The sequence below is a fragment of the Melanaphis sacchari genome, unplaced genomic scaffold, assembly GCF_002803265.2.
Source record: "Melanaphis sacchari strain LSU unplaced genomic scaffold, SCAv2.0 Contig4_pilon_pilon, whole genome shotgun sequence".
In the NCBI taxonomy this organism is placed as follows: Eukaryota; Metazoa; Arthropoda; class Insecta; order Hemiptera; family Aphididae; genus Melanaphis; species Melanaphis sacchari.
In genome coordinates, this window is record NW_020271335.1 from 9629947 (window position 1) to 9643499 (window position 13553).

General features: G+C 33.1%; 2 protein-coding genes, 1 non-coding gene and 1 pseudogene across 3 annotated transcripts in view; 3 read left to right on the plus strand and 1 right to left on the minus strand.

Annotated features, from left to right (window-relative positions):
• LOC112599226 (glycerol kinase-like) overlaps positions 1 to 1499 on the plus strand; it is a 6520-nt gene extending 5021 nt beyond the window's left edge. Inside the window, 1 exon segment of the mRNA XM_025346044.1 lies at positions 1443 to 1499. Within this exon segment, the coding sequence (XP_025201829.1) occupies positions 1443 to 1499 (57 nt within the window).
• On the plus strand, positions 689 to 5089 carry LOC112599117. The gene is made up of 3 exons (XM_025345871.1): positions 689 to 1844; positions 4698 to 4818; positions 4876 to 5089. The coding sequence occupies exons 1-2, from the start codon at positions 1620 to 1622 to the stop codon at positions 4791 to 4793; spliced, it is 321 nt and encodes a 106-aa protein (XP_025201656.1). The 5' UTR covers positions 689 to 1619; the 3' UTR covers positions 4794 to 4818; positions 4876 to 5089.
• Positions 5090 to 7117: 2028 nt separating this feature from the next.
• Trnak-uuu lies at positions 7118 to 7192 on the plus strand. Its single transcript has one exon. It is a non-coding gene; the product is annotated as a tRNA-Lys (tRNA).
• A 36-nt stretch (positions 7193 to 7228) lies between these two features.
• LOC112599227 lies at positions 7229 to 11592 on the minus strand (annotated as a pseudogene).
• Between the last annotated feature and the right edge of the window lie 1961 nt (positions 11593 to 13553).

Sequence of the window (13553 nt, forward strand, 5' to 3'; positions counted from 1 at the left end):
CGGCGGTCCGGAAGCCGGGCAAGCGGTCGGCCGCCGTCATCGTGGTGGGCCGGCTGTACGGGCTGTCCGCACGCGACCGCGGCCGCCCAGCGCCGTGCTGTACGCGCAGGCGTGCTACCGCCGCGGGCAGGGGCGTCACGTGTCCGACCGGATGGCGGTGGCCGGGCGCGCACGACCGCGGTCGCCTGCCCGGCAACCCGCCGGCGGCCCGATGCCCGTGGTCGGCTACTGAGCGAACGCACGGAAGCGTCGAGACGCTGGGCCGATGGCGGTCCAGGCCAGCGCGGCCGCCTGGCCGAGGAACCGGGCCGGCGCGTGGACGACGCGCGTCCGCTCACGCCGCGAGCGGCGGCCGTGCCCGGACGTACGCGTGCTGCGCCGCGCGTCGCGCGTCGGGCGCGCTACGTCCGGCCGGACGCGCGTCCGGTGGTGTGCGGCTTCGGGGACCGCACCGGGCGCGCGCACCTGATCGCCGCGGCGTCGACTCGATCTGCCACAGCACCGTGGACATCGTCGGTGCGTGGTCGGTTCGCGTCGAAAATCACGGAACCCGTGCACGTGGACGGTCCGTGCACGGCGCGACGACTGATGCAGAGGCTGTCGGACGTGGCCGGCCACCGGCTGGCGGTCACCGGCCGGACATGGCCGTCACCGGCGGGCCGGATGGCCGCGCCGCGATCAACGAGTACGCGGACCGGCACAGCACACCGTCCACTACTCGCCGACGACAACGGGCGAACTGCGGTCGGCGTGGGACGGCCAGTGGGCGAAGGCGGTGCGCAGGAGCTACGGCTGGGCGGCCGTGGACGGCCGCGAGTTGGACGACCAGTACGCGGTGGCCTCCGCCAGATCCGACCGCTTCGGCGTTTCGCGGTTGGCCGACGTGTTCCGCCGCATCGGTTTTTGGTTCAGCAGTGGAGCGCACCGACTGCTCTACGCCGCGCACCACTACTTCGCACCAGACGGTCACCCGCACCGCGCCGGAAATGCCGACGGCTCGCCGCCGACTGTCTGTGAATCCCTGCGTGAACAATTTTAAAAGAGAGCGCCAGCCACTCATTCCTATAGCTCATCCTATTGCTCTCTTGCTCGTCCTTACACTGTGTTGTTCATCCCTACTATCGGCTCTCATTCTGCCGTCGCCGCCCCCGATGTTATCACAGGTTTTCATTGTTATCAATAATTTATTTATCCGCCGCCCCAACGACACATGAACCATGCACACCTGTCTCCCGCTCCAGTACCCCTCCCCAAAATTCTTCGCTACCCCGCAGACTCTGTCGGTTACACTAAGTATCCGAGATATATTTTTTCGCGCATGGGCATATGACAACATAACGAGCTGATGGGGAATATACTGTCAGTGATATTAGATGCACCACCACAAAAGGTTAGAAAACAAATTTTTTTGGAGGATGAATTTACCGCCATATCGAACATAGTGTATCAAGGGGAAATATGCTAGTCATAGAGTCGAAGAAAAAAGAGGGATGTCGTGAATTGTTGGATAGAAAAAATTTGTTGAAATCACATACTACAATATCTAGAGGAGAGTATTTTTTAAAGCAGTCACACGAAAAACCAATATCATACGACCAGTTGTTTTATATCAATTTGCGATGATCGGTAATTATATTGATCGAGAATTCATCAGAGTTGATTCACCACCAAAAACAAACGAAGAAATGTTGGTTTTTATTAAAAACCTCCAGAATGATCGAATCACGACGAATCCCGATTTAAATTTTGTTAATCAATTGGAAGTATTAGCAACAAGACAATTATCTGAACAATGGGCACAGCGATGGAGCGAAGAACAACAAGAAGAAGAAAACTCATCAGAGGTAAATCTTTAATTTATATAATTTGTAAAAATAATAATTATTTTTTTTTTTTTTTATCTTAAGGCAATATTGCCTTGTCGCTTCAACTAATCTTCTCAATTTCTGCTAGTCTTTTCATTTCCAATATAGCTCTTTAGCTCTTTTTCATGCTTCCCAGATTTGTCTCTCTCGGCCGTCCTCTTCCTCTTTCCCCATTTATCTTCCCTTTCATAATATTTGTAATGAATGTTTATGTCTCATAATGTGTCCCAAGAACTTTATTTTTCTTATTTCCATCATTTTTATAATTTGTCTTGGTTCTTCTATCATATTTAACACTTCTATGTTCGTTTTTATTTCTATCCAGCTGACCTTCATTATTTTCCTTCATGTCTACATCTCTAATGCTTCCATTCTTCTTTTATCTAGTGTGCTTAAAGTCCATTACCCACTACCATACAGCGCTATACTTTAAACATACGTTTTGATAAAATGCTTTCTAATTTTAACTGATAAGTATTTGCTTGTTAATAGATTTTGTTTCTTTTGTTTCTTGGTAAAAGCTTGCTTAGCCAAAGCTATTCTTCTCTTTATCTCTGTCGTGTATTTATTGTCCTGCGTAATATGATTACCAAAGTAGCAAAATGATTTGACATCCTCAATAGGTGTGTTATTTAAACTGATGGTTCTTTGCATTTCTTTTCTACGTTTGTCTACTATTAGAATTTTGGTTTTTTTTGGCATTTATTTTTAATTGAACTTGTTCTAGTGCTATTGATAAATTTGTCAACATATTACTCAAATCGCGTTCGTTTTCAGTTACTAAGGCTATATCGTCTGCGAATATTATACTGTGTATTTGTCTTCCATTTACTTTTACACCTTTCGTTTTTTCTTTAAATTGTTTAATGACACTTTCAATAAATATATTGAACAGCAAAGATGACACAGAGCAACCTTGTTTTACTCCTTTCCTAACCAATGCGCAATTTTTAACATCTTTTATTTCAATTTGGGTTTTTTGTTGTTTGTATAGTTGGAAGATAATACGTCTATCCCTCCAGTTTATGCCTATTTGACTCATTGTTTTAAATAATGTTTTCCATTTGACGTTATCGAATGCTTTTTCGATATCCACAAATGCTTTATAAGTGCTTCTATTCATATCCATTCTCCTCTCTAATAATATTCTCAATGCAAATAACGCTTCCCTTGTTCCTTTTCCAGGTCTAAAACCAAATTGATCGTCATCAATATTGTTTTCTATTTTTTATTTTATCCTGTTTTTTATTATATTTAGCAAAATTTTCGATGTGTGCGATATTAAAGATAAAGTCCTATAGTTAGCACAATCCGTTGTATTGCCTTTTTTTGGAATCGTGACTAGTTTACTTATTGTAAAATCGTTTGGAATATTTCTTGTAACATAGCAGTCTTGTATTCTTTCGTAGATGATGTTCTTCACTTCTTCGTCGGCATTCTTCAATAACTTGCTTTTCATTAAATCCGGTCCTGCTGCCTTGTTGTTTTTAAGTTGTTCCAATGCAAAATCAAATTCCTTCCTAATGATCGCCGGTCCTTTAAAATCTATTCTTACTTCATCTTCTTGTTCGATGTAGTCGGTCTCTTTTTTGATATCTTCTCCGTTATATAACTCATCGACATATTGTTTCCATCTATCACTTATATCTTCCGTATCAATCAATAGTTCACCCTTTTTATTCTTAACTATACTGCTTTTCGTTCTATTTTGGAACGATGTTAATTTAACTATGCCATATGCTTTGTCCATTTTACTTTTACTTATCTTGTCTTCAATTTCTTTTGAGATTTTTTTCATCCATATTTCCTTTGCTTCTCTGCATTTTGTTGTTATATAGTTTTTTGTTTTTTGGTATTGTTGATAGTTCCCATTTTTCTTATAGTTGTTCTTTTCCTTGATCAAATTCAGTATTTGTTGCTATATCCACAGTTTTCTAGGTCTCAGTGTTTCATTTTTTAAGGTAAAAAAGGTTATATATTTTATATATTGCAGAAAATTAATTAATTTGATTATACTTATTATGTATACCTAACTATATTCACTAGTATAGTTTTATTATTACCTGATTGTAATAGTCAATCTTTCTTCTAGACACACAGGAAGTCGGAACTTAGTAGTTTTTTTTGTAATGTAGGGATGTAGTTTTTCTAATAGCTCATTAAACGAAGAAATGGACATTCTATAATACTCTAAAAATTTATTCGGATACTTTCGAATGTCTCCATAAAATGAAAAAAAACCGATTATTAGTTTCCCGTACTACGAGTATATTAAATGGATGAACCCAAAACGATCTTTCTGACTTTGATGGGTTCAGATATCCAAATGCCTCTGCCACTGCAACGACTTTTATTGCATTCATATAATAGTTGTAATCCACATTAAATCAAAAATTAAAAAAAAATTAAAATATGATTTTTATTAATAGAAGTTCATATTTTTTAATAATGATACAGATAAATAACTTGTAAAAAAAAATATGTAATTGTTCGTTGTTAGTTGTTTCTTACCTTTAACTTATTTATTCAATAAATAAATTTGTAAATTATGAAGTGAACACTTTCGTGAAAAAACTTAATAAGAAATATACAATAAAATGTATAATAAAAATGTAAAAAAATACAATCAAATGACGCGCAAAATAGTACCGAATCAATAAATACTGGTCAACTGAGCTAGTCTGAACGTGTAGTGAATGCGAGCAAACCGCGCGATGGAAAAATGCATGTCAAAACCGCTCTAGTGTGGCGCGGCCCTTATAATTATTCACTGAATCTGAAGTGATGCTCATCTCAACCTTATTACCTCTAATGTATTTCGACTTTTCGTAGTTCGTACGCACGAGATTTGGACAATTGTGCGCAGTATCCTCCATGGTTTATTCTGCCTCAATATATCGAATCTCCACCAACGAGGCTAGAAGTTGATGAGTACGACGGATCAATTAATATGGTAATAAAGATACATTTGATTTTATTATATTTATATTGACAAATTATAATTGTTTAGTTAATCAACGAGAACGATGGTCCTATCAATCCGCCGTCATCATCACCAGCTATCATAGACGAACATTCTACTGAACATGATTCGGACAACTTTACACAGTATCCCCTATAGTATAATAACCGTGTAAAATTTCCATTAACGAGCCTAGCAGTTGATGAGAACGATGGTCCGACGTCTTTCAACTACTCGCCATCTATTCTAGACTTTACAGGCGGCAAGCTCACAAAAAAATCAACTCGACGGAGTACAAAACGCAAACTGTTTGAATAATAATGTAAAATAAAAACAAGCGTGATATTTTAAAATAAAGTATTTTCATTTATTAATATTAAGTCTTACAATAAATATTTACAAGGTTTTACGATTTTCTAATATTACCACTTAACGGGTTATATACTTATATGTAATAATTTGATCGTGTAATATTAATAAGCTGCAGTATTTTCTGGAATAACTGTATCCGTTTCAAATTCTATTCGTAGGTTTACGGTCGACAATTTAACGTTATCATTCTGATGTGACAAATCGACAACGACGATTGGAACATAGTTTTGAAAAATATATTTTGATAACAATAGTTCACAATAATCTCTTTCGTAATACGATTTTTGAAAGTCTGTATAAGCTTTGTAGAGTATGCTGGTGGTATTATTTTTAAAATCGGCTCGAAAGTCTTCATATGGATACACTTCTGAATTTAAGTAAACCTTAAGATTTTTTAACTGACATTGATCGAATCGCCCGGCATCGGTTTCTATATTTTTTCTTTGATCTGTTTGTAATCCAAACAAAATAAATCTTGATTTTTCGAGCAAGCTGCTAGACTTTACAGTCCATGAATGTGAAGTATTTCTAAGAAGTACTGGATATTTACATAGATTCCAGGTTCTGAACTTTATTTAAGTGTACTTACACTTCCTGCCAAGTAGTTAAACCTATTGTTGACTAAGTATTTAACTTAACAATTGATCTTATTTGTCGTCATAGGTATTTGTAAAAGGTATTATAAAATGAAATTTTACTTAGTTTCCATATTATTATATCACGTCTCTTAAAGATTTAATCATTACATATTATTTTAAACTTTTTTAACCTAGCATTTTTACATGGAGTTATAACGAAGTGTTTTTTGTGTGATATCAGCTATTTTTTATAATAAAAAACTCTACTTATTACTTTGTTAATATAGTGGTAATAGAATATTGTATTATGCACTTTATTTTTTTAATATACTGTATCTGTATTTAATAATTAATATTATTAATATTAAATATAGATAAAAAAATTTACGAATTGTATTACTTAAATCATATACATAGATTATTTATCGCATCATTTTTTGGTATAATTATAATTATTATTTTTTACATTATTAGTAAAGTTGTACGCCACCGCAATGAGAATAGTGAGGATGGATAAGCGGGGGATATAAACGGTGAGACATATGATATTTACAGTATTTACGTTGTATTTGCTAAAATAAGAACAAAATAATATATTAATATATTTTATTAAAATATAGCTTAAGGATAAAAAAATAAAACAAATTTTGTAACATCGGAAGTTGCTAGTAAATTTCTTAAGTTTTTATCCGTATGCAATTTCTATAATATAAGAAACAATGTTTTCGGAAGAATATTAATTTTACCGCATGTATGTTTTATTAGTGGATAAATTGTATTCTATTTTGATAAGGTATTAACTACCTAAATATTTAAAATCTCAGTAACACTCTATATTATAATATATTGTAATGATATGCTCACACATCATAATTTATTGTATATTTTATTATTTCATTAAATAAAATAACGGTCAAGTTGTCGTACGCAGATAGCCCTCAATAAAAACCAATAATTCCTATTGATCACTGATGAGAGAGACGATCTACATTGTTTGGTCACGTAGGAACCCAAACGCTATTGCGACAATATGGCACAAAGCGTGTGATCTATTTTCGTATGCCGCCAAAGACAAGGGATGGTCCAATGAGGCTCTCCGTCGTCGGGGAGAAAGCTGATTTCTCTAAGGACACGGAGGCCTTTGATGGAGCCGCCTGCGACTCTGGCTGGTCTTGACCACGTCGTCTTCTCTCCTCAGTGCAGGCGCACCAGACAAGCGAGCAGGAGCTCTACTCAAAACCCTCCATACACTTCACACCACAAGATTCTGCGAGCGATAGCTTAACTTCCTTTTTTATAAGTTAAAAAAAAAAAAAAATAAATAAATAAATAAAAATGGCGCCCGGATAGCTCAGTCGGTAGAGCATTATAGGCTTTTAACCTAGGGGTCTAGGGTTCGAGTCCCTGTCCGGGCGCCATTTTTTTTTTTGTGACTATAATTTTGGCGATGGTTAGATTGTAGAGGTATATAATAATAGAATGACAGCAATTACGTCCAAAAGATAGTATTGATACCACGTCAGATTGAAAGCGTAAGATTTTATGTGAGGTGTACTTTTATGACGAAAAGCATATTCTGTTCAATAAACCACCGATTTTGCCAGAGTCACGGGTCGATCTTTGAAACGATTAGAAGCTGCATTGTCATTTTTTCGGTATCTTAAAAAATTGTTTTCGCAATAACACAGTGTTATGTTTTTATCAATGACATTATTATAGTTATTACACGCAACGATAGTTAAATTTAACGTTTACTGCAACTCACTTTTCATTGTTAATTAATTCATTAACGGCATTAAAAAAGTTTTCTTTAATCACAGATAATCAGTCCATAGAAATTGCCATCCCTGCGTTAGGTTGGGTTAGGTACGAATGATAAAAAAAATCTTTTGTCCTGTGTTTAATTTAAAAACAATATCATTGTGTAATGTAATGTAGGTATAATATGTGTATAATATAGATATGTAAGCAATTGCTTAATGCTTGCATAGTATTTCATGCTGAGGAAACCATTTATAAACATTAATTGAGGAACTTTAGACAGACCGTCTTTGTACGCGTTTTGGATTTGGTCCGGCAACGTTGACATTTCCACAATTGATCCAAAAGTGAAGTAAATCACTTCATGCGGTGAATTGTCGATGTATTCTAAAATATCCAGTAGTTCGAACAATGTAAATTGTGATAACACTAAATTATTAGTTTGTATAAATGTATAAGTTGCAGGTATAAGTAGAGTCTTTTCGATATATTGACGGTTGGAGGGTGTGGCAAGAAAGGAAATTTATTCCATCTAATTTTATAAGTTTCTTGATTATAGCAGCGGTTGTTGGCGAGATTGACCTAATTTCTGCCGGACTACTTTCAGTTTAATTTCATAACATACATTTTCAATTTTAATTCTGAGCGGAACATTGGATGTATTGATATTGTAACGATATGTATTTTATGTGTGTGTGAGTATCTTTTCGGGGCAGTAAAAATGCTTTGATTTTAAATTTTGGGGTGGTTTTTGATGGCGAATTTCTAATCTTGTTGGTACTTTGGGAAGTTATAGGTAAAAAATTCTCATTAGTTTTAAAAATAATCAGGAAAAACGAAAAACTTAAGAAATAAAATTTGTATGTACAATTTTAGTTGTTGACAAAATTGATTTTTTTATTTTCTTATAATTGAAAAAAGAGTCGTTATAATGTTTATTCACTCTATTTCTTTAGTTAATTTATGCTTATAAATTATTATTTAAGAGTACCTACGTATAGGTGTGTAAATTGCATATTTATTAGGGCAAGCTAGTTTAGCGGCTCAAGCCTGGGCAAAAAAAAAAAGGAGAAATAAAAAGTTAGACATTTATTATTTAAATGACAAAACCGCTTAAATATTAAAATTACTAGGTACTATATATTAATTCTTGTATGATTATTCAATTTAAAGTATTTATTAGGTATTTTCTAATGAAATGAAATATTTATTTTTTGTATAGGTAATTTCTTTACAAAAGCGTTTGTATTTTAAATTGTACGGTCCGAATTGTTATTATAGGAATGAGACCAATTGTGGTAGAAGGGAACATTCGTGTTTTTATATGGCGTTTTAAGGCACTGTATTGATATTTAAAAAAAAAAATATAAAATATCGCCGTGGGTCACTGATATTCGTTATTATTTATTTTTTAAAAACCAAAAATATAGGCATATTGTAGGTTAGTGATGACTTGGGCTCGGAAGTTGATGATTTTAAAAACATTAAAAAATGCAAATATGACTTAAAAATAACAAAAAAATCACAAAAAATGAGCTAAAAAATTATAAATATTTGTTTAAATTAGTAAATATACATAAAAAATAAATAAATAATAACAATAATAAAAATTACTCAAAATTATTACATTTTGCTATTAAAGCATATTTTATATTGTTAAAAGTAAAAATGACAGCTAGCAATCGCCTTATTTTATCGAATCTATCTTTACCTAACCCGTATACAACTTATGTAAAATATTATTTTATAAAATATAAATTTGATGTAGGTACTTATATACAGTCTGTGTAAAACAAAAACTGTGCGTGTAAATATGTTAATTGACAAAATCTAATTATAAATACAAGAAATTGAACTAAAAAGGAAAATAGGACATAGTGATTAGCCATTACATGTGACATGGATATTGGGTTTGAACCGTTTCCTATTACGGTATATTCAATTGTCGTTTTTAACGGCGAGGGGGACGAGAATATGATTGGTATATCCAATTGTGTGGCTATGTAAGTGACACAATCCGATGTAGCTCGTTCGACAATTAAATCGTAATTAAACATTAAACTGTTCATTATTAAGTATGATATTTTTCATCTTGGGATGTTCGTGCGTATAATATAGATACTGCAAATGCAACGGGTTCAGTTCATAACCAAAGGTATAATTACCGTAGATTTTCTAAAGGTTTCCATTACGAAACGGGAGTCAATGCCAACGTCCAATCGCTGAAATTTCATTTGATATGTCGATTTCCGTATAGTTGATTCGCTCTCAGTCGGGTAGTGGAGTGAATGCGGTAATGCGATGGCCACTGTCTGTCAATGCTTGGAGAATCGTGCTTATGAAATTCCAATGTCTTTTACCCGTTACTGGTTCTATAGCTAGAATGTTCACAGCTGTGATTTGTGTATTGGACCACGAAACGGTAATGGTAGCAATAAATAATATCGTATAGACAAACGTGCTTATTATTATTTATAAACACCGTCTATGTTCTTGATGAGTTTTAATGCTATAAATGTTTATAATAATACTTGTAATTTTTATCAAGTGTCCAAAGTTGTGATCTTTGAACAATGCAAAGAGATGAGAAAAATATTGGATTAACTATTAATTACAAAACCTTTTACAAAATGTTTATAACATTTATAATTTTTTATCATATATAATTATTAACCATTTCTGAATTATCTTTAACGCTCGGAGCTGTCCTGAGACTAGGTCATATGACAAAAATTACTATACTATCATACTATACTGCATCGCTGCAGCCTGTATTGTTCATAAGTGAGGTTGATTTTATTAAAATATTTCACACAAAAAAAAAAAAATCCATATAGATAGGTACTTTGATAAACTAACAAGGGACGATGTTTAATAATTGAAAATACAAAATTTAAATTAAATAAATATAGTAACATATTTATTTACTTAGTTAACCAATAACCAAGTACTTAATAAACAACGGACATATAACGATGAAAAATTCTTAATAATAACAGAAACATTATTATTAAATGTTAGATTAGGCACCAACATAATATGTGATTTAACATATTATTCGACATTAATTTAATGTTTATGGTATGTTTAGAATTAATTTAAATTATTCATGTTTAGATAAACGATAAATTAAAGTCTAAAATTTAATATAATAGTTTTTACTTATGATTTTAAAAATACTCAATTATAATGTTATTGTTAGAAATTATTATTAAAAACAAATTAAATAACGTAATATGGGATAATGTAATCTGTAAATATTAAATACATATAATTTATAAAACATAATACATATATATTTAACTATTCCATGATTCTAGAAGTCGTTCACAATATTAAACATGATTATCTTTTGTACTTAAGTCATTTAATAATTGCTTAAATCATATTCTTCAAGATTCAGTTGTATAATAATTAATGATTGATGATTGAATTAGCTTAAGTACAGAACACTTGAGTCATAAAAATAGACAAAAAGTGACTAAGTTTAGATCTATCACAAGTATGAAATTTCGTGTATCTTCGTCACTCTATAAAGTCGGAAAAACACCCATCGAAGTAGAAATCTATAGTCTATAGACCAACAGTACTTTTATGCCACAGCTATAAACTATACGAACCTAGTAAAAGAACAGATAGAGTTCAGTCCGAGAAAGTACTGCACCAATTAGATGCTTAATTTTACTTAAAATATCGTGAATGGCTTCGAAAACTAAAAAAGTAACAGGTGTAGTGTTCTATAATCCTGAGCGCTGCTTACGAAATAGTCGATCACAGTCTGCAGTTAATAAATAATATTTTATAATAAAAGTTGTTACTAAAATAGTAAGTTGTATAAAAAGTATAAATGAAACTAATCACTCTTAAAATTTGTATTATAAAATTTTTATAGCTATAATTTGTGTATTATTTAATTTACGAGAAAACTACAAAATATAGTATATCAATAATTTTTATATAGAAAGCAGTACTCACTAAATTTTATAAACTATAAATAAATATGTGCACGTACATTGTGTATACATTACCTATCTATCCATAGTCCATTAGTCATTCTCTCAAAAGCTGTTAAAATATAGAAATAAACAATTGTTATTACGTATTAGTTTTTGTTATTAATTGAGAGTAATATTTAGGAATTAGATAAAATATATCATATTATATTTCACTAACCATTTTGTGCAATACAAAGAGATACAGTCAAATTTCTGTTAACGGTAATTTTTTTTTGGTCCCGTCAAATGTTAAGGAAAAAATATATTATACCTCTATATAACAGTCAAAATATAAGATAAAATAATAGAAAATATGTACATATAAGAAATTTAAAATGTGTGATTTGCCCAAATTATTTATTGCAGTTTGTAGTTATCGTAACGGAATTTTACGATAACGCTATAAACAAGGTGTACCTATTTGTGTATTATGTGATGTTTCATTAGTTTCCAGTACAAGCTGTAAAAGTTTTAATTTACGTGATTATCATGGCATCCAAACAAAAACACCTAACTGTAGCGGAAAAAAATCAAGTTGTTAGACTGTTAAAGAATATGAAAAAAATTGTGGTGCTCGTGTTCTTGCTAATAAATTTGGAATAGGGAGAACTCAAGCCACTAATTTAATAGAAAATAAAGATACGGTTTTAAAATTATGGTAATCTAACGGTAATGTCGAAATGAAAACTATTAAACGTTCCAAATTCGAATTAATTATTAATGACGTTGTGTACGAATGGTTTAGTGCTGAAGTTTCTAAAAATATTTCAATCAGTAGACAACAATATTCGAAGAAAATACTTAACAAGTAAGTCAAAAACTTGAATATAAACATTTTAAAGCGTCAAATGGTTGGCTCAATAAATTTAAAACACGGTACAATATGTATTTTAAAGTTATTTGAGTGAAAATAAATCGGCTGATACTTGATACGAAAACAGTGGACGAACGGCGTATAAAAGTAAAAGTAGTAAAATAATTAATTTCTTCATATGAGCCCTGAAAATATTTTAAAACCGACGAAACAGGGTTGTTTATAAAGTTCTTCCTATAGTTGAACATTAAATTTTAAAAATGAAAGTTGTGATTCTGGGGAAATTTTAAAGAAAGATTGACGGTCATATATTATTATGCGTTAAATTAATTGTTGAACTCAAAAAACCTTTAATAATACGAAAGTCTAAAAATACCGTTGTTTTAAAAATATAGACCTAAAATGTCTTTATATACGTTGGGAGACAAGTAATTAACGTGATTAACGCGAAATACCAACTCGTATTATGCAGAGTGGTTAATGTGGTTTGATGAAAAAATAAAAACGTATACAATTATTTTGTTTTTGGGTAATGCAACATCACATCCTTTTTTTAAGTTACAAAATATATATTTAGTATTTTTACCACTAAATATAACGTTACACTTCCAACTACTAGGTCAAAGTATAGCACAACACTTTAAATTTACTTACCAACAATAAACGATACTTAGGCGTATACGTATTATCACAGATCGATGTAGTGAAAAATGCTGACGATCTTGCAAAAAGTATAGCTGTTTTAGACGCTTTGATGTAGATTGTACAGTTTGTAATTCAAATTACAGTTAATAGTGTCGTTAAATACTTAAAAAGTTAGGTTTTATTGTAAAAAATTTGCACGGAGAGTTAGATAACACAGATTTCGAAAATGAAATGATTTTTGTTGTACAATTAGTTAGCTTGCAAACTCATATGCAAGGTAAAGACATTTTTTCGATCGACAAAAATCTGAACTCTAAAGAAGATAACAGTGATATCAAGTTATTATCACTATGTGATAATGACGAGAAGGAATTTAAAGAAGAAACCGAGGAAGCTAGAGGAAATGAATAATAAGAGTACAATGAATTAAATTATTCAGAGGTTTTTAATTAAATAAAACAATTAGCTATTTTTACTCTTCAAAAAAAGGTGACGTAAATAATTTTGATTAATTAAAAATAGCAGAAATTAATTTCAAGAACATTTTTTCAAATTATATAC

Excerpts from the sequence above, each read along its gene's own strand:
- LOC112599117 (XM_025345871.1), top strand. The coding sequence starts at position 1,620 with ATGATCGGTAATTATATTGATCGAGAATTCATCAGAGTTGATTCACCA. Across the intron at positions 1,845-4,697 it reads AAGAAGAAAACTCATCAGAG|TTCGTACGCACGAGATTTGG; the intron begins GTAAATCTTTAA and ends GACTTTTCGTAG.